This window comes from Serinus canaria, chromosome 7 (assembly GCF_022539315.1).
Source record: "Serinus canaria isolate serCan28SL12 chromosome 7, serCan2020, whole genome shotgun sequence".
Classification (NCBI taxonomy): Eukaryota; Metazoa; Chordata; class Aves; order Passeriformes; family Fringillidae; genus Serinus; species Serinus canaria.
In genome coordinates, this window is record NC_066321.1 from 8,852,372 (window position 1) to 8,872,812 (window position 20,441).

Consider the following 20,441-nt stretch of genomic DNA (forward strand, 5'->3'; position numbering starts at 1 on the left):
AAGGTAGAACTAGCAGCAGGTGTGGAAAGAAACACAAATTACTGTGGGCAGAAACTCAAGGAAGAGCATAATATTTTGGCCCATTTTGCTTTGCAAAATAACCATGGTGCTGCACAGGATATACACAAACAGATGTGCTCCAAGAGCCGCTGATCCACAGCCAAGTCCCGCTTTGGACATGGACACAGGACTCCCAGCTCAGTCCATGGGACTCAGCCATGTGTATCTGAGCGTGGAGGTACCCTCAGGTGCACAGAGTTAAAGCACACTTGACCTTTGGAGGGTTCCTCTCCTGTGCTCTGCCGGGCTGGACCTCACCATCTGCATCTCTTGGGTCAAGCCGCTTCCTCCGTTACTCGCTGACGTGCTGAGATGCTGTCGCCAGTGCTTGCTTAAATGCCACTGCCTCCACTTTCTCTGAACTTCCAGCTGAACCTAGGTAGAAGGGCCACAAAATACTTAGTTCAGCTAGTTTATGTTGGAACCCTGCACTGCAGAGAGCAGCGTAACAGGAAAGTGAGAGTGGGTTACCTTTGCGAGGTTCGGGCTTAGTTATTTAAACCCCAGTTTAAGGGGTTAAGGTAGGGCCTGTTTCTTGACACTTCTAGTGATGCTGTTGTTGTAGCCACACAACTTTCTATTTAATTGCAGGTGAAACTGTTCACAGAGTCTAGCTGGCCTTAGGAAGGGTTTGGTTTAGATTTTTCCAGAATTTTCATTTTAGATATAAAACCAGGATATTTTGGCACTCTAAGGTTAAAAAAAAATTTAAAAATGCAGATTTTCTTTTCAAAACCATTTTTTCTGAACCCTGTTGACAGATCAGAGTATTTCAAAACCCTCCTTTATTTCAAAGTGACTTTTTCTTAGGCACTGGCTTGCTTTTTTTTCCCCCCCATCCAATTAGCTCTACATCTTCCAGGTTTGTATGTTTCCCCCACCTCTACCAGCAGCAACATTTCAGAGTGCAAGTTCTAGCCCAGAAGCCTGGGAGTTGTCATGCAACTACAATGGAAACAATCCCTCTACCAGAAGCTTTACCTTATAAGAATCCTAATAAACTTGGACTGGGTATAGCTTTTGATAAATTCCCTCCTAAGGATTGAGTAAATAAAGCAGCCATGGATGGGGTGGCAGATAATGGTGTCATACCTCAGAAGCAGTCGGCTGTCAGTGTGACTGTGTGAGGGATGGTGCTCCCACCCTCAGTTCCCAGACAGTAATAATGTTATCTGATTTATGAAAGGGTTGTAGTAGTTGAGAGGTGAAGTTTGCATCTGGCATACAATTACCTAGGCTTGCCTGGTCTAGGAGGAATTTCAAGAGTGATGTTAGGTAGCTGGGAAGAAAACCCTCAGACAAAACGTGTAATTCACTGGGGGATGTATCCCACTGATTAACGAGGCATGCTTCAGCAATAAAAAAGAATGTTATACACATGAAACTCACCTCACCATTAAGAAAACAATAAAGTACAGCCACAACAAAGCCCTAAAAGATAAAAGAACCGTGGTCACAGGATTGCAGTTTCAGCTTTTGAATGGGGATGAGGCATCTCAAGGGAAATCAGCTTGGCTTTGCCATTGAAAACTCAAGTCTCTTGCAGAGTTATATGTTCTCCCTCTTTTTCTTATTTTAAAGAAATAATAGCTTGTCAAATATTACCTGGAATGATCCAAGAGCCAATTCAAAAAACAGCTGAATTTCCATTGTGCCGCTGCTTGCATCCTCAGGGAAAAAAGCAAAGATGATATAGTGGACCCCAAAGAGAGGGATGAGGAGGAGTGTTGACTTTGCAAGTCTCCTGAGAATGAAAACAGAGGGAAAAGCTGGTGTAGAAGGAGCAAGAGATGCTCAGGTGACCTTGAATGTCTTATAAGGCATGTAAGGGACATACTTGTATTGGTTGAAATCACTGCTCCGTTTTTCGGGGGAGCTGAGCTTCCTCATCAGGATTCTTAAAATGTTGACAAAGAGAATGAAATTAATCTGAAAAAAAAAAAAAACAAAAAAAAAACAAACCAAAACCAGAACAAAGTAAGAACACAAAAGCAACCCACCAAACAACAAACCCAGTATCCACTTAGGTAACTGGTAGGTATCAGCAGAGCCACTTTGTGGGGTTTGGAACAAGCAGAAAGAATAGAGGGGTTGGGTCTGGCCTGCCTGAGTCCATCTTCCCATCCCAGTCTCTGTTCCTTCTGCTCCAGTCTGCTTGGCCACCCTGGGCTTGGAAGCTGGCTGCTTTCCCTGCTGGTTTGCTGCAGCTTTAGTTATGGAGATGGTCAGGGTTTGTTATCCAGGCAAATCACCAAAGGGCAGGGAAACCAGGAGCATGGGTTTGGTCCCCCTGGCTGTGGGGCTCTGACAGCCTCTGCACAGTCTGGCCCCACTGTGGATGCCAGCAAAGAGGCAGCCCTGGAACTAGGTGTGCTCTTTGTTCCCTGCTAAAAACACTCAGTGTGGTTTGGGATCACGAGGCAGAGTAGTTAAAAGTGGGGAGAGGAGAGAGTCGACACTGGAGTTCCTCCTTTTGCATTTCCCCCCTCTGGAAGGGTGGATATCAGATAAAAATGCTGATCTGCTCAGTTTGGGAGCAGATGAGGCAATAGCTCGTTTGACCCTCAGGCATAGAGTGGGAGTTGCAGGGGAGGTAGAGCCGCCTGAGCGTGTCTGTCTGTCTGTCTGTCCCAGGGCCAGCGCCTCGCACCCCATGGGGAGAGACCTCGGTCTGATCTGCCCTTGGCTTGCACAGCCTGCAGACCTGCACCCCTTCTGCAGCACCCTGCTCTGTGGCTGGCCCTCAACCCTTCCCTGAGCTGGGAAACTCCAGTGCAGAGGTGCATCCTCCTCATGGTGGGTCCAGCGTGTCTGGGGGCATGGCAGCAGGGCTCGGGGGTGTGGATCTCCCAAAAAAACCGGGTATCTAGGAGATGGGACAGACACAGCAAGTCCCTGAGCTCTTTAAAGTTACCGGATGGAAAGGGAGCAGCTGTGGCCGCTGAGGGAGTCTGGAGAGGGCTGGAAGTTTGGGGAAGTTGGGGAGGGAGGAGGAAAGGAGTAAAGCTGGGGAGAGATAGAGGTGGAGACCACGAAGGAAAGAAATACTTCAGGGGTGGTGGGGAGCAAAGGAGGTTCAGGTCTGGGTATGCTGGGATTTTTAACCAATTAGGCCAGGGAAGAGCCGTGTAGGTTGAGCAGGACTTTTCACTGATAAAAACCACAGGGGAAGGGGGAGCGGGGAGATTCCTGCCCGAAGGAATTGCCCGCGGGCAGCGCGGGAATGAGCGAGAGCCTGGGAGCACAAAGGTGTTTACCGGTGCTGATTTTCTGCCCTTTCAACTGCTGAAGGCTGGGAGGAATACAGAGATTAGATCTGGGTTCTTAAGATCTGGCTGCTTGTTTGGTTATGGGCTTGAGTAAAGCCTCTTTTGAGGAAAACTTGCGGAGTCATGCAGGCGGCTTCTGCCTTCAGCAGCTAAACAAGGCAGGATCAGCATCCTGAGGACAACTGGAAGGTGATAGCGGGTAGGAGCCGCCAAAAGATAAACTAAGATTGTGCTTTTTGTCTTGCCTGGGTCTTGTTGGCTTTTATATATTGCTGAGTGGCTCCTAGCATGAGGGTTGTTTCATAAAGAAAAATAAATGCCATGACCTGGTTAAGTTGATCCTAAATCACTTGTGTGGTCTGCTGCTTGTCTTGCGGGGATGCAGGATTGCTCACTGGTCAATAGGAGCAGAACTTTAACCCACCATCTCTGCTGCCTGGGTTTCTGAGAAGTGTGCAAGTGTTGCAGTTTGTGTTTTGCAAACAAAATGGTTCTTACTGGAAACGTGAAAACCTCAAGGAGCCCTTGGGGTTTCGCTTGGAGTGTCAGTGGGTTACTTGAGAATAACCAGCAGTTCACATTTCTGGGCTAGGGTTTCAGACAGGTCATTGCAGCATGGTCTGACCCAGAGCATCTTCATCATGCAGAACAACTATCCTAAGCAGCAGCTCTAGCCCCCTGGTACCTAAGGCTCTGAAGGAGAGTACCAGCAAATGCTCAAAACACAGGTGCTGAGTATTATACACACCAAACTGCTCTTGTCATCACTACTGCCTTGCATTGGGCAGGCTCACACCGAGTTTCAATGCCTGAGCCTTAATTCACTGAGCAGTGCCTCAGTACTGTCTGCTAATATGTGGTGTGTGCAGCCTGTGAACTTTTTCATTCCTGAAAACAAAAGCCAGTGGTCATGTAAGGCAAGTTGGTTTTGGCTTTGCTGAGGGAGGCATTGACCAGCAGACACAAAAGTAATTGTACTGAAATGTACAGCCACTCATTTCTCCTCTGGAGCTTTCCTTGAAACAGTCCAAAACAAGCTTCCACAAAACAACCAAGCTCATGTGAAATCAACAGGATGTGGAAACCTGATCTTCTTCAGGCACTTGCTTCTTGGGAGGACACTCTGGCTTTTCTTGTGAATTTAGCTTTGGGCCATTAGTTACTGACTAAGTCCTGCTGAGCAGAAGTTGCTTAAGCAGTAACTCATGGGTAACACCAGTTCAGACACATGCCTAAGATCAGTTCATTAACACAAAGTTGAGTAGATGAGCTGTGACTTCACAGTACTTGAAAATACAGTTTGAATCTGCTTGTCCCAGAAAAGACTTACAAATATAGACACAACTATGGGGCCTCTAATGATCCACCAGGTATTGGCATCAGTGTTAATGTCCCAACACCTGTAAAAATAGAAGGTGCAGTCAGTTATCAAAACATTGGTATCTTTTCAAACAGGTTTAGTCTGTTTTGCGCCTTAGATAGGCCCCTATTCTCTTTTCTACAAAACTAATTTCCTGTTCTCACTGAGTGGTACAACGTGTCTGACAGAAAACTGCACACCTGCACCGGACAGAAACAAGTGCTTCCCTTAAAGTACAAACTCTGTTCAAAATTTTGAAAGGGAAAAGAGAAAGAAACAATGTTTCACTGTTCAGAAAGTTAAATACAGATACTGAAAACATGTGGTCTGAATTCATACCTGAAGGCTACCTCCTACCCTTGAAAATGCTCAAATGGAATTGGAAGCTGTTTCTCCTGTTGCTCAGCTGTACCTCTACTCACACCCACACTAGGATCCAGGCTCCTACCACAGCAGGATGTTGATTGATTTACTTGCTCCCAGCAATTAGAAATGAGCAGGACCCCATGGAACAATCTGCACAGGGGCTGCATGCTCCCCCTGGCATGCCAGCTTCCCCCAGTCCACACCACTTACCCAATATTTTCATGGAGCTGCCGAGCAGTCGCCCATGCAGCCACAAACACCATTGGGGCACCTGCAATTGGAAAAAGCAGTTACTGCTTCACAAGTCCATGCCAAAGGCAGGAAAAACCCAGTTGTCCTCACTGAAGGGAGAACCAGTACCCCATCCGAGGGCGATGAACCAGCAGAGGAACTTCCTTTCCGAGAAGAAGGAAATCACCAGGAGAGTGTGGAGGTACAGCCCTTCCACGAGGAGCCAGCTGTAGTTAGACATGATGCAATATTGAAAGAAGACCATGGTGAGCTTACAGCCAGCCTGAGGAAAGACAGGATAATTAGCTTCTGCCTGGGTTTGTTCCTACCTTCTAGCAGACAGAGAGCTGAAAATTAATCTTGGCAAATGGAGATTTTATAGTAATTAGGGGACTAAATGGGTGTCCTCCAGACAGGGGTTCACATGACTAGAAAGCAGAGCTGGCACTCCTAAATGCATTAATCAACTGCCTCACTAGAAGAACTGAATGTGTCATGGACACTTGGATTCAGGTTACTGTCTCAGGGGAATTTCACTATTACTATCTTCCTAGTACCACAACTATCACCTTAGAGAAGGATATGAATGTATTGTCAATCCTTTTTTTTTCCCCCAAGAAAAGCAGTTGATAAATACAATCTAAAATGTTCTCAAAAGGTTATTTTTCTGCAACAAATATCCAGCAGAACCAGTGGGATAAAACAAAACAAAACTAGCCAGTATTTGTTCCTCTCCCTAATTCTTATCTTTTAGTTTAAACCATTGACCATCATCTCCAGTGCTGTTCACCCCTCCTCACACCCAAATTTTCAAAATAGTTTGCTGCCAATAAGAAGAAAAAGGCAAAAGCATTTCAAAATTTGGGAGGTCTCAGACTTACACTGCAGTGTTAGCCAGCAGTATTTAATGTGTTCTCAGAGAAGGGGCAGAGCATACCTCTCTTCTCCCATAACCCCTCATGATGAACGTAAAGCTGGGATGGAGATTTCCTTCCCTGTACGCTAAATCCTGCTAGGATCCTGCTGGGAAATTGAGGGGTGGAGCAAGCTGGTGAGCAGAGAGTTACCGTGTATGCCCCACAGTAATTTGTGTCCTCAGAGGAAAACAGGACAACATCCTTGATGAAGTTGGATGAGGCTCGCAAAATGAATGACGTGAAGAGGTGCATGTGGATGTAGTTCCTTGTACAGCGAAGCCTTCTGTAAAAGAAAAAAAAAGAGAGAGATCCAGTGAAGTGACATTCCTCACCAATATAAGGAACCTGTGGATGTAAACAACAGGTTTCAATCCTTAGCAGTGATAAACTGACAAATGAAGAACAGTGTAGTTCTGACTGTGAAAGGAAGACTAATGCATTTCCCAAGGGAATATCCTAGAGAAGACCTTAAAAAGCTACAGTCATATCTGCTCCACTCAGGTACTAAAACAAACTGAATGTTGCCAGGAAAATTGTGATTTCATGCCAATATGCTTGTTCTAGCATCCCTCCCTCCCTCCTTTCTGTAGTAACATGAACCCAAGGTGTTTATTCACACCTGGATGAATTTATTTATTCTGCCAGCACAGTGCACTTGTGCCTGCAGTGTTTTCTGTATTAAATCTTCACATAGTCTGTGTCCAGAGGCTGTGCAGCCTGAATATGAATTTGCAAAGTAGTTGGGTTTCCTTTTGCCCAGAGGTGCCGCCCTGACATTTACTGTAAGGGAAATTATTTCACTGAATAAGCAGCACAGTACAAATTCCAGGTTACAGGGATGAGTGAAGATAAGCTGCATGTCAGATTGATAATAGAAACCTGAAATACTTTACCACAAGTCAGTGCAGTGGCACTTAGAACAAAGATTTAGCCACAGCCTCAATTGGGGAAAAGAGCAGCAGGGAGAAAGAAATTCTGCCCAAAGGACACTGAAATCATGGGAAGAGCTCATCAGGGAGTTGGTGCAAATGCCATTTGCAACATGCATCCAGCTATTATTTGAAAAGAAAAGGGGAGCACAATATAATAAGCAGCCCTGACATTTTCTGGGAGACCAGGTTCAGAGATAAATTTTGTACTGATTTCTATAAAGGTTTTCAGATATACTTCAATTTTTAGCTTGCCTAGAAAGTAAATAGAAGGATTTCTGTCAGCTGAGATGACCAGAAGTCCTGCCCAAACACAAACCAGAGATGGTTCTCCTCACCTAAAGGAAGCCAGGACCACCAAGGCTATCATCAATGTCACGAGAGAGGTGCAGTATCCGATGGTGTACATGGTCTTCAGGGTCATGAAATAGGAACGCTGCAGGGGAACATATAATCACACCTTTACCTTGCCTGCCTGGTAGACATCAGCCCACACCAAAGGAAAGATCCCTCCTCCTATTTAATGAATAAATTTTCTTGTAAAATCAGCTAAATCAGCTACTGAAATTTCACCCTGAGCAACCACTTCCAATCATTTGCAGGAAGTATTCATGCTGAAAACCACCAATAGCAATAGCTCCACCTGTGTTGAATCACAACATCAATCAGTCTCTCCTAAAAGTGTTTCTCCCCAGGGCCCCAGAGCAGCAGATCTGTGCTCATGGGCACTCAGACTCACTCTGGCCTCGTTGGTGGTGTCGTTGACATTGTAGCCACAAGCAATGTCAGGTCTTGGGTACGGCTCTGACCAGCCCTCACTTGTACAGTTTCGGTACACAAAACCTGTGTGGTAACAATAAAAAAGACAGAATGGGGTATGACCATTTCCAGATTTATCTTTGCTGTCCTCAGGGTTCAGTCACCATGTAGGGTTGCTCCAAGAGGGTGAGTGTGTTGCCACAGGCAGTGCACTCTGCATAGCTGGAGGCAAAATGCAGCTGAGCTGATTCTGTTGATACTTTCCCAGTGTACTTGTGTGGGTCATAATATTGTTTGCCTACTCAGGGATGACTGTGATGGATGTGTTTTTATTAACTGCAACATAAATAATACTGCTCGGTACATCTGGTGTTTCTTGGCCACTATTCCAAGATCAGCAAACACATGACTTGTTCAGTCACAGATTCAAGCTCCACAAAAACCTGATACTCTGCTGAATGCTCCCACCGCCTTACTGTGGTTTGTCATGCTCCAAATAGAACACAAACTGTAGATGATCACAGATTTTCAGTAAGATTTAAATGAATACTAAAACTCTTTTCCCCACACTGGGCATTATTTTACACAGTTGATTTCCTTGCTTACTTGCAAATTAAAGGTTAGGAAGAAATTCCCCTCACTTAAGCTCAGCTTCTGGAAAGCTGAGTACTAGAGTTCAACTGTGTCCCTTGGGGGTGTCTTCAGAGAAAAACAGACATTTGCAGAATTCAACTCATTTTTCAGACTGGTATCCACAGAGGGCAGTTTGCCTGATCCTCTACTACTGGGATGTCTGACTTTTAGACTCCTAATGCTGTGTGAGATGAATGCCCAGCAAGCTGCACATGGCTGAACATGATAGTTTTGAACTTGTCCACATTTATGTTTGGCTCTAAAGTGGAAGTGGGAAGTCCTGCCCAACACCATTTACAATGTCACTGGAAGAAAGTGGCCCTAGCAGGCATGTTTGTTATGTGCTGAAGAGAAACTTTTACAAAGAAGTAACACAACTTCCCACTGTCCTAGTCACATTGATCTGCCTGGTAAGAATCACACTTCAGAAACATGGAGTGAAATCCTGGCTTTGTTGCAGTGATGGCAATGCTTGCAGGTATTTAAAGGGGACCTGAAACCTGCAGTCCTTCTTAGTACAAGCCTTGCCAGAGGGCACCATAAAAGTCCATTTTCTTCCCACTCATTTAGCCACGAGGACTTTAGGGTGTCTGGCTCTTGCGAAACACCCCTGCAGTGCTGAGGAAACTGAGGGAGATGTGTTTGGCAATGGTTAATCCTCTTTGGAGCCCTGCTGGAATTGTCAGGACAGAGTCAGGGCTCCTGCTACCTCTGAGCTAATGCTGGTGACCTGACAGCATGTCTGCACTTGATTTGAACTCACCTCTGTAAACCTGCAAGGCACAGCAAACAGGCTTAGAACCCTGAGTGGAAAGAGCTCTGGGTGTGTCCTTATCAGACTATTATTCTGATGTTTTTTTGAACACCTTGTTCCAGTTTAGCATCTTTGAAAGGGCCAGGCTTGCTTTATAAGCCAGGTTTTTTATGTTTTGCTGCAGTGCAGCAACAACAGGAAAGAAGCAGCTCTCCCAAAAGGTTCTCCCCAGGCTGTCTTGGCACCCAGCAAAGTGGTGGTGTGGTGGCAGATTCTCTACTTCAGTGTGAGCAAAGCACTGTGCTTGTAAACAAGCCTGTGGCTGTTTTGTGCTCGAGGCTGTCAAAGCAGATCAGACAAGAGGTGAAGTTCTGTGCTGGTGTGCACACACTATTGCATTACATGCAAAGCACAGGAGATTGTGCCATATGATTGTACATCATATGGATGGGCACAAGGAAAATTTTTACAATGCTCCTGGGTCATGGGTGACATACACACTGGGGAAACTGCATCATGCCCCACTCAGAGCAGACTGGGAGTCTGCAGTCTAAGGATTCAGCTTGGTGTTTACTGGTACTTTGGAATTGCCTAGGCAAGAAGGAACTCTGGCTAAAGGGATGGCTGTGGGATTGGGGCTATCTGATGTAACCTTTGTCCCTGAATCCTCATGATTGTCACACCTTCCTTCATTCCATGCTCAGTTTTGTTACTTGGTTCCAGATAACTTTGTTTCTTTGGTCTGCTATGTAGAAAGGGACCAGACAGTCTGGTCTAGATCCAAGAAGTGAGCACAGAGACCAGGGTTTTGGCAGAGCTCAGAGCCATCCACATGGCTTAACAAATGGGCCTTTGGCATTTGTGGCTGCCCATCTGCTTTGTAAGTGGTGAGGAGAGAAAACCTTTGCTTTTCTTTTGAAGCAAGCAAATATTTTTTTTTTTCTTTTTCAAAATTGTTTCAAACAGGGCAATGATTGTAGCAGTAAATAAACTCTGAAGTCACCAGCCAACCACAGTATAAAACCAAAATAGAAGATGGCCATGAGAATGAGGGTAAACTATTGCTGACTTTGACCCAAAATGCCAGATGCAGAGACTGAAATAAGATGCGAATGATGATGGACCAGGTCTTGGGGTTCTGTCTTGTACACTGTCACTCTGATTACTGTTTATCAGCTTCTCGATAAGGAGGGCAACTAAAGTTTAAGCTGTCTCTCTCCAAGATAAGGGAGTGAACATCTGAGATGTAATTATGACCTTTGGATGTACAAATTCCTGCTTTCTTCCCCGGTGAGAAGGACAGAGGCAGGGAGCAGTTCCCTCTAGTGGCTGGACCAGCAGGGATTTCAGTTCCTGCATTTGAGGGCCGGGATCACTGCGCTGAAGTAGATGCCAGTCGGATGGTTTCCTCAGCGATCTAAGCCTTGGTGTAGTTTATCCTTTGGCTTTAAACCAGCTTAAAGAGCTCAAAGGGCAGATAATGTTCGTGTGTACAGAAAGTAGCAAGGTTTTTATTTTAATCTGAGTGGCTCATGTCTGATTTCATTTAAAGAGCACTAAGTGCTTCTCCTTTGAGTTATGTAATCTTTATTAGACAATCTAATACTTTGTCTCCTGTTCCTCCCTTCATAAAATGAATCTGTCTGCTTTTCTGCAAGTACTGGACCTCATTAATCTGTGCCCTATAACTGAAGAATGCAAAACCTTCTTCTCATTTGAATATTAACTCCCTAAAGAGAAACATAAACACATTTCTTAGGCATTACTGAAAAGCAGAAATGAACAGAAAGCAGGCTCATGATTACTGTAGTCTACTGGGAGTAAATTTCACTTCATTTCTAACTTAGATATCACAGAAAAAAAGGACAAAAAATATTGCTTGAGCTCACCTCTGTTTGAGTGAATTGTTTGGTGAGCCATGAAACCTGAATTTCCATGAGATTGTGTCACTTGTATGGATCCTGTCACAGGCAAGAGAGAAATCCCCAGAGCAGATTTCCTCTTAATGAAGGCAAAAAAGGGGATCTTTTCTGCCTGTCTAGCTGGATGTTTTGCCAAAGCTCGTGTGAACCTAATGCTGTGTGAAGTTTTGTCCCCATCAAGATCCTCTGGGACCAGCCACTGGCTCTAGGAGTTATTAAAAGGGAAAGATAGAAATAAACACTGAGCCTGAGTGGAGAAAACCCTTTTCCTTGAGAAACCATGCTAAAAACCTGCTTTTTCAGGATAGCATTTAATTCCTGCACTTTTTTCCATCTGGCTAGAAAGTACAAACACTTTAAAGATCTTGTTACTGTAATTCCAGGCTTTTTCATGTTCACCTTGGAGGGGGAGACAGACCTGCTAAGTAACTATTGTTCTTCAAAAGAAGGAGGGAAAAATATTCATTTCAAGTTCAGAAATGAGCATGGCATCTTTGTAAAGAAATAAAAAATGAAGTGCTTAATAAATAAGTGTTTAATAAAAACATCTGGGTGAGGAAAGCACCATTTTAGCATTACCTTTTTTCCCAGTCAGCATCTGAAAGAATTCAGGGCAGTGAGCATTGACAGTCTGTCCCACAGTGGATGAAGGCCAGCAGCTCATGTTGTCCCACATTCCAGCACATCTGCCTGGGGGGGGCAACAAGGAAATACCATAGAGCATATCCCAGTGACACAATACCATGAAACTTCTTCCAGCAATGAAACACTGGGAGACATCTCCAAGCATCTCCCACAGACCAAGGCAGCTACAGGAACAAAGATGCTCAGTGCTCTGAAAAGCAAGCTGGATGAGACAGTGCAAGTCCTGCTGAGACCTGGATAGGACAGAGCAAGTCCTGATTGCTTCAAACCAGCCTCATCAAGCTCCCAGACCTGTCCTATTCTTGTCATTGATGCCACTGGTCTCTACTAGACACACAAATAGCAATTAGAGTCAATCTGAACTACACATCAGGCCTTTTGCTACCTTTTTGCTGGTAACTACTGAATAGCCCTGGAAAGGTGAAGGAAATCAGATGAAAATTTTTAAACTTATTTTCAGTCTTTCTAAAGCTTTCACTTTCTAAAGCTTTCATCCTAATGTTTTCCTTACATAATATTTTTGTAAATATGAAAAAATGCAAGTAGATGACCTGCTTGAGCAGGGAGGTTTGACCAGATGAACCATAGGTCTTTTCCAACCTCACCTATTCTGTGATTCTGTGACTAGGAGTTTAAAAAGCGCCAGGTTGACACTTAAACCACAGATCACTTAAATCACAGACTATTCTGAGTTGCAAGGGATCCACAAAGAGAGTACAACTCTTAAGTGAATGGCCCATTTGGGGATCACACTCACAACCTAGACATTATTAGGGCACTATGCTCTAACCAGCTGAACTAATCTCACCATACTGGAGAAAGGATAGCGAGGAACAGCATCAATGTCTTCCTTTTATGACCATAAATACTCCTCTCTTTCACTGTGCTCAGGCTGCAGTGAACAATGCCAACAGACCACTCACTGAGCTTGGCTGCTCAGACTCACCTCATTTCTCTCAGTTAGGTGCAAGGGCTGCTTATTTTAAGGATGGGCTTGTCAGGGTCCCCTCTCCCAATCATGGAGGGAGGGAGACTTTTCCAGCTGCATCCTCAGCTTGACTGAATTGCTTCTGGCAGGGCTGATAGAGATGCATCAGGGAGCTCATCTGGTGGCCAATGGAGCAGAGTATGATGGTGATCTCTACTTAGACATCTTACTTAGGTGCTGGATGCTAGTATGGATTAATTTTGGCCTGAGGTGCAGCGTGTTAGTGGAGAAGACCTACATTTGATCTCTTTGTACCAAAGAGAAACTGCAATCCTACCATGTCTTATTTTGCTCTTCTCCAGATACAGGTTGAAATCATTCAGACTCATTCCTTTTTGCCTCCACTCCCTGTCAATGGTTTTAGCACAGCCTTCTCTGAGGTTTGTGCAACAAAACAGGGGGAAAAAAGGCCACTGGGGCATGTCAGGACTACCCTGTGCCTGCTGTATCCGGACGTGTGCCGTCTGCCCTGCATGCTCCCTGAAAGCTGAGGAGAGGAAGTGCTGACCAAGCATTCTCCTCAAACACTTCATGCTTTATAAGGCCAACCTCCATTAGCCTGACAAAAATATTTACATTTCTAGAAATGTATTGATTTCCTTCTGTGCAACAGTCCTAGTGCCTGAAAATACAGAGCTGCTCACAGCCAGGGCAGCACCTCAGCCCTGGTGTCCTCCCTGTGCCAATGTTTATAAGTCTTGGAAAGGATTTACTTCAAAACAAAAGTTTAAAGGCAAGCAAAGCTTGACCTTGGGTGATATTTATGACTTAACGTGCTGCATTGTTTGGTTTATCGAACCTTCATGCCAACACCACAGGCATAAAAGCCCAAAATCAGACCCAGTGCACAGAAAAACCTGGCAAAATTATGTTGGGTGGTTTCCATCCAGGAAGAGAAAACAAAAACCAGCTGAGCTACTCCTCCTGTAGGTGGGCTTCTTGCCACTCCTCATGGATAAACGCCGGTGTCTCCCACCCCCGGCTAGACAAAGAGCCTCAGGGTGGAGACAAAGCACAGCAACATCTCCCTCACAGAGCCCTGTGCTCTTTGGGATCTCCCTCAAGCAGCACTCAGAGCATTCTCCTGGCAGCAATACACGGTGTCACCATGATCAGGGGTTCCATGTCTCCAGTAGCTTCCCTGCCCTGCTCCTTGCTCCCAAGAGAACTTCCTTGTCTTCACTCATGCACTAAAAAGAGCATAACTGTGACTGGGGTTATGTTAATATTCCACTGCTCCCTTTCCCAAGCTAATGTTATCATAAGGGCAGAGTTCCTTTTCCTTTTTACTGCTGGAGGATAAGAAACACTCACTGCTCAGGTACTTGGTGCCTGATTCCCCAGCAATGAATTCCTTTGTGCCATCTTCACAGAGATGTGAGCAGTGCAGCAGAGTGGGAGCTTGTCCCCTACTTTGTCCTTTTTCCTGTCTGTGCCAGTGAAAGCTGTAGGTGTAGCTGTAGCAGGTGCAGGAAGGATAAGGTGTGGAAGGTGCCCCACACCCTGTGAAGCCACCTTTATTCCTCCCTGCATGACCCACCAAGGATATGCACTGAATTCCTCAGCTCTGTTTCTCTCTTCTTCAAACTGAAATACTTGTATGGAGTTTTCTCCACATGGACTTCAGGCATGCAGATACCTTAAAGGCTGGAGGTATTTTCAGGTATGTATTTCCCAGGATAGAAGCATTACTCCCTAATTTACCAAGGTAACAAACCTCTCTTAGAGTTTGATAGAATTTTAGGCAGAATTACCCCATTTAAAAATTCCAATAATGAAAGGCCTTGGGTGAATTTTAAGGTGTGGATCCAGTTTAAAATTGGATTAAGTCTCTGCTGAGAAGCTACTATTTGACTGAGATAAAGCAAGACCATCTGTAAAATGGTACTGCCTGCTTATACTAGTGCAGGTCCACACTGGCACAGTCCTGTAGAGTTTTACTTGTCTGCATCTGCTGTGGAGCTCTGGTGCCAAGGAAACACAGAGCTGAACATTAGAGCCATATCACAGGATCAAAGCAGAAAAAGAAATAGGCTGACAAACCACCCTGCTCTTCACTGAAGGAAAGAAACTATACTGATTTATTCATATCATCAAACTTCTTGCATGCAATGAGACAGATCTACCTTGTGGAGTACCTGCCATTAGGTATCCTGTCACTGCCATGTGGCTGTACTGCCCTGAAGCTCTGCTCATACCCATCAGTCTGCAAGGGACAGGGATAAAACAGTAACAGAGAAAAATGCAAGGTATCCAAAGAAACCAGGCAATGGATCTTCCCTCTGAGTTCTGTCCTTGGGCCAGGTCATAGTGAGGCTGTTCTGTGAGTCCAACACTCTCTGATAGAGAGGAAGGCTTTGAAACTAAGAAAACACCTTAACTATCTCTAGCTCCACATGGTAGCCTATCTGTGGCCAGGACAGCCTGCACACAGCACATCTATGGGAGCTCCTTCCCTTCTCCTGCTGGTAAGAACCTTGCCCATGTTACAGTACACAAAAGTCACCCAGAATCAGTTCAGTCTGTGAGATGCTGTGAGTGACACAACACCATCCTCAATGGTGATGGCTGGTCACACACTAAAAATAGTCATGTGTTGCCTACACCCAATGTTCCCTCTGAGATGCTGACCCAGCAGCTGCCTGGGGGAAATAGCACGCAGTTCACAGGCAAGGTTTAATAATCTCTTGCACATGACCCCAGTTGCTCAGCTGTGAAAGCAAAGCTGTCTACATGATGAGGACTCAGTACCACAACTTTCCCAGGCCAAAAACCTCTTTTGTATGATGATAAATCCTCGCTGAAATTCAAGAACTCTATTAGGTGACAGTAACTTGGAACAAGGAGGAAGCAATGAGGACCTTCCACGTGATTGAAATATTGGCTGCAGGTCTTCATTGATTTTTAAGGTAAATATAGTTAAGTAAATTTGCAGTTGCCAGTTGACTTTTTAAATTATCCTTTTCTAAGAAGAGATGATTGCAATTTGCAAGATTTTGTTGCTGGTGTGTTCCTTAGTTTTGCGGATTGCAGTCAAGCAACTGGGTTAGAAAGTTCCCACAATTTTCCCTGTCACAGTAAGGTCAAAATCCCACTCTAAAAGCCTCATAACAGATCTTATCTGTTTTTCTGCTCTTAAAGGAGAGATGTATTCTAAGTGCATACCTCCTATGGGAAGAGATGCCAGGGTATCTGAGTTTGAGGCACCCAGTTCATGCGATAGCAGGTTTTATCGTGTGCATTAGTTCAGCCTTTACCTGAGCTCAGGAGCAGATCATTTTCAGTCGTTCTGTTCCTTGCCTCCAGGGAAAGAGTCTCCACACACCTTTCTTCCTCCCTTTTCAGGACGCTCAGAAGGTCACAGACAGGTGGAATAGCTTTGATCTACAAATTTTAAAAGCAGTGGAATCACTTTTCCTCTTAAAACGTATAAAATCTCAACAGAATCTATCTTTTTTATACTCATATTCCCCATGCAAATCTATCACTTGATTGTGAGCAATATTTCCTTGAAGTACAGGCAATTTTCCCAGTTAAGTCTGCATTTTTGTAGTAGCAGCAGGCGAACACAGACTGAGTTTATGTCTTCTCCCTTTTGCTGACATTACTGACATTGAGAAATATGTGTTATTCTGCTAAATTAAGTACATGAACAGGATGCTCTTCCAAAAGACTGCAGAAACATCCAGGACACTGCTGGAGATAGAGAATCAGTCACTCACCCATGGCTGTGTTAAATCATACACCTGGCAGCTCATTTTCCTGTGCACAAGCGATCCAAATATGCCCACTGGTTGCAGACCACCCAAGCCTGTTTCCCTGCTACCATCTGGTAGCTGCAGGAGCCCACCTGAAAGCATAATCTCACCCAGATTTTAGCGAGAACCTAGATGGTAATTTGTCCTAAGTCATTTTCATATCTTCCCAGCTTTCTTTCTCATAAAACCATGTGGAAATGTTAATGTTCACTCAATCCTGATGTAGCAATTAAATGTGTGTTTATGTTTTATGCAGCTGGACCAAAATGAGTGAAAAAACCAAACAGCTACAGACCATCAAAATGACAAATATTGAAAATCATTACTAAATTATTTGTAGGACAGGGTCTTAACAGTTACGTTGTTCAGGAAAAAAGCATTTTTACCCTTTGCAGGGTAAAGGTTATTTTTCCAGTGTCTACTCTTTTTGACACAAGAAACCTGAATATAAGTAGGTGCCCATTGTACTTAATTACATAATTTCTTTCTAATGGATAAACCCAAAATCTTTATAAATTCTCACTGTGGAACTTTTATGTACATATACATAAACACAAATGTATGTACATGAATAATGAAGAGATTAGAAGCCAGTCATCAGGCTCTATTAGTTGAAAATTATCAGAGAGACTTTGTTTATGTTCTTTATTCAAGAAAGTTAACCCTGCAGCATCACATTACTGCTCAACCTAATAAATCTTGTAGCATTGCTGATCACTTTCAGATTAGATTTGGGAGAAAGAACAATCCCTGAAAACCTTGTAATAAGCTATTGCTTTTCTACAATTAAATTTTAGCTACCAGACATTAGAGGCCATATTCCCACTATTTGGGCTGGAAATTTTTTGAGTATTGTATTTCTCAACAAAGTTCGATCTTTTCAACAGTGTTATCATACCTCATCTAATTGGTCTGGTGTGTAAACTTGTGTTTAACTTCAGTATCCTCCTCCCTTGTCTTTGTGTGTCATGAATGAACTAGAAATCACCTAGTTTTGCACAATGTAACAAATTTTCTGGAATCACACATGCAAAGACTTTATATGAAAGAAACTCTCTTCTGATGCCAGGATTTGAATGCTGAGCATTTGAAGTGGCAAACATAACCAGTCTGGGTTGTTAAGATGATACTGAACATATGGAAAAATAAATGCTAGGAACCATGTTAACAATTATCTCAGAAACAGGGGAATATTCCATCTTAAAAAAGCCTCTACATTGTGTGGGCACTCTTTTCCTTTAAGAAATGTGGGTCCGAAGAAAGTTTTTGTTTTAGAAAGATTTAAATTCTGTGTTATTTCTTTATGGCTAGAGTGAGGCCACACACTTTTAGCACACACAGTTGTGAAGGTCACCCTGATGATCTGATACATCATTACTTTCTTACACTAAATGTGTTGTTCAAGCAGGAGTACAGCCTAGGTAGTGCCTTACATTTACTGTTTTACCCCACAAAGTGATGTCCACTCTATTCTTCTAATCAGCTGGATACCACTCCTGGGAATAGAGGTGCACCTAAAAGGATTTTAAGCCCAGGGAAAGCAGAGAGCTTCCAGGTGTGGGTTTAAAGACCTTATTTTCCACCAGCCCTGTCCCTGAGCCAGTCTGTGCCAACACAGGCATCCGAGGGAGCGGGCTGGGTGCGCGCACTCAGATGTTTGCGGAGCGATGCGAAAGCCGCTTCCCATGGCGTGGCCGGATAACCCCACTCTGCCACCAGCTGTGCTCAGTCTCACTCGTGTTTACCCTCCACAAGTGGGAGCAAACAGCCTGCCTCCGCTGCTTGAGAGCAAGGAGGAAAAGGGGCTCCTCTACGTGCTGTTTCTATGTCTCATCCTAAACAGTTCCCTGAAACAGTTGTGATCTCCTTGACACTTCACCAACTACTAAAAGGATACTTAACTCTATCCCAACTGAAACCAAGACAGAGAGAAAGACCTCTTCAAATTTTGTTTAAAGACAAGATACCAATCCCATTCCAAACAGAGATAACTGTGACAAATACATCTCCAGAACGGGCAGAAGGCTGCAATATTGATAGCAACTGCCAGCACAGCTTTTAAAGTGTGAAATGAGTGGATCTAAATATTATCCAGAATTCACAGCCATTTCATTTTAAAATAAGTAGATTTATTTAGTATAATAAGAGGATTTAAAGAGCAAAAGATGCCTGGCAAAATCAAAACAGGTATTTTGAAACATTAGAAGAACCAATAGAAATAGGTGCTCTTGGGGACACCCTGAGAAATTACATCTATTTACAGAGTCCTTTAGGTAGTACTAAGATCAAGAAACCAAAATTACAAGAAAACCATCACAGTCACAATTTTTATTGCAGAAGATGATCAAAAGGCAAAAGGTTTGAAGATTGCATCCACTCTGCAATTAAAATGTCTAAGCAGAGCTCAGGTTTTCTCACAGTTGGAGCCAAGTTCCCTTCTGGGACAAAGAAATTGATCTTTCCATTTGTTGCAATGAAACAGTGATTTGATTCTTTCCTAACTTCTCACACCCAAGCCAGACATATTTCACCCCTTGTTTTATATGCATTCAAAATCTGAATAACCTAAGCAGCACCTGGAGATCACAGCCCAGGTTCCACTCTCCTTTCTGACTGATCCAAGCACCTGGAGCTCAGCAGTGACAATCTGCCACATAAATCTCAGTAAAGTGATAAAGCTAAAAAAAAGAAAAAGACAAATTTTGTGGTATAATCATGGCTTCACATTCTTTCAATCTGAGTCCAGGGAGGCACTGCTAGATGTGGGCATTGTCCCTTAAGGGATTGATTGCTGGTATAAATCAGTAAAGCTTCTCTGAATGGAGTTAAATCTTTTCTCCTTCAACACAGCATCTGCTGTGTTTGTCAAAGTATGTTAGTAACACTTCTGTCTTTATAAAGGTGGGGAAAATGAGGCATCCAGCATCTAGTCATCTAGTCACTGTCAATTAGTGCAGGAAGCAGCAGAAGCAAGAAGAAAATTTTAAAATCCCAGGTTCTACACAGATCTTTTTAAACAGTCACCACAACTTCATGGAATAGAGGTGCTCGGCATTACTCAGATAACATGTGATTCCATGCAAACCAGAGTAAATAGATCTGAGCACCTACCGGGACAGCTGAAATCCAGAAGAACACCCAGATGGTCCACATAGTCAATCACAGTCTGTTTTCTTCATCCCTCATGCATCAGAGGTCAGCAGACTGTTTGTATGCTCTCCAGTGTGGCTGCTAGCTCTTTTCACTTCATCCTTCTCCCTCCTTGCCTTTTTCCCTTCCCAGCTTTGACCATCCTTAGCCAATGTTTCTCTCCAGCTGCTGAGCTCTAGAGAGCATCAGCAGTGACAGGACCCCCTCCCCCTCCCGTCCACCCTGCAACTCTCCTCCTCCTCTGCAGAAGCGCCATGTCCCAAGAATTACAGCACCTCTCTTGAGCATGTTCCTACTGTTGTCTGCCTCCCTTCCTGGCTATTATTCACTGTTATCGATGGGTGTCGCTGGGCAATGATCTTTCCTCATGCTCCCACGATAAGGGACCAAGCAGGACTCGCCTGTAAGATGTCAGCTCCACAATGGCAGGGGCAAACAATCAAGGGGAAGTACAGCCCTGGAATTAGTGCTCTGCTGAGAAACCAAGTTGGAGGAATGTTCTTCAGGCTGCCTGCACTGCTTCTGCTCTTGATAGCTCTGCACATGCTTCCCGCAGGGAGCACACATCCCTGAGAGGCAGAAATCAGGAAGCTGGCAGAGCCTGCTGCAGGTGAGCCAGCTGCCTGCATGTCCCACCAAGCCCAGCTGAGCACAGCTGCCAGAGCCAAAGACAACTTCTAATCTGGGATAAACAGAGAAT

General features: G+C 44.2%; 1 protein-coding gene across 1 annotated transcript; it reads right to left on the reverse strand.

Annotated features, from left to right (window-relative positions):
• Positions 1-55: 55 nt before the first annotated feature.
• SCTR (secretin receptor) lies at positions 56-19,927 on the reverse strand. The gene is given in 15 exon segments (XM_009087813.4): positions 56-435; positions 1,450-1,491; positions 1,666-1,804; positions 1,898-1,989; positions 4,660-4,729; positions 5,266-5,326; positions 5,416-5,569; positions 6,354-6,486; positions 7,471-7,568; positions 7,872-7,975; positions 11,780-11,890; positions 16,091-16,217; positions 19,703-19,801; positions 19,804-19,860; positions 19,862-19,927. Coding segments are annotated over 15 exon segments (1,530 nt in total). The 3' UTR covers positions 56-258.
• Positions 19,928-20,441: the final 514 nt, after the last annotated feature.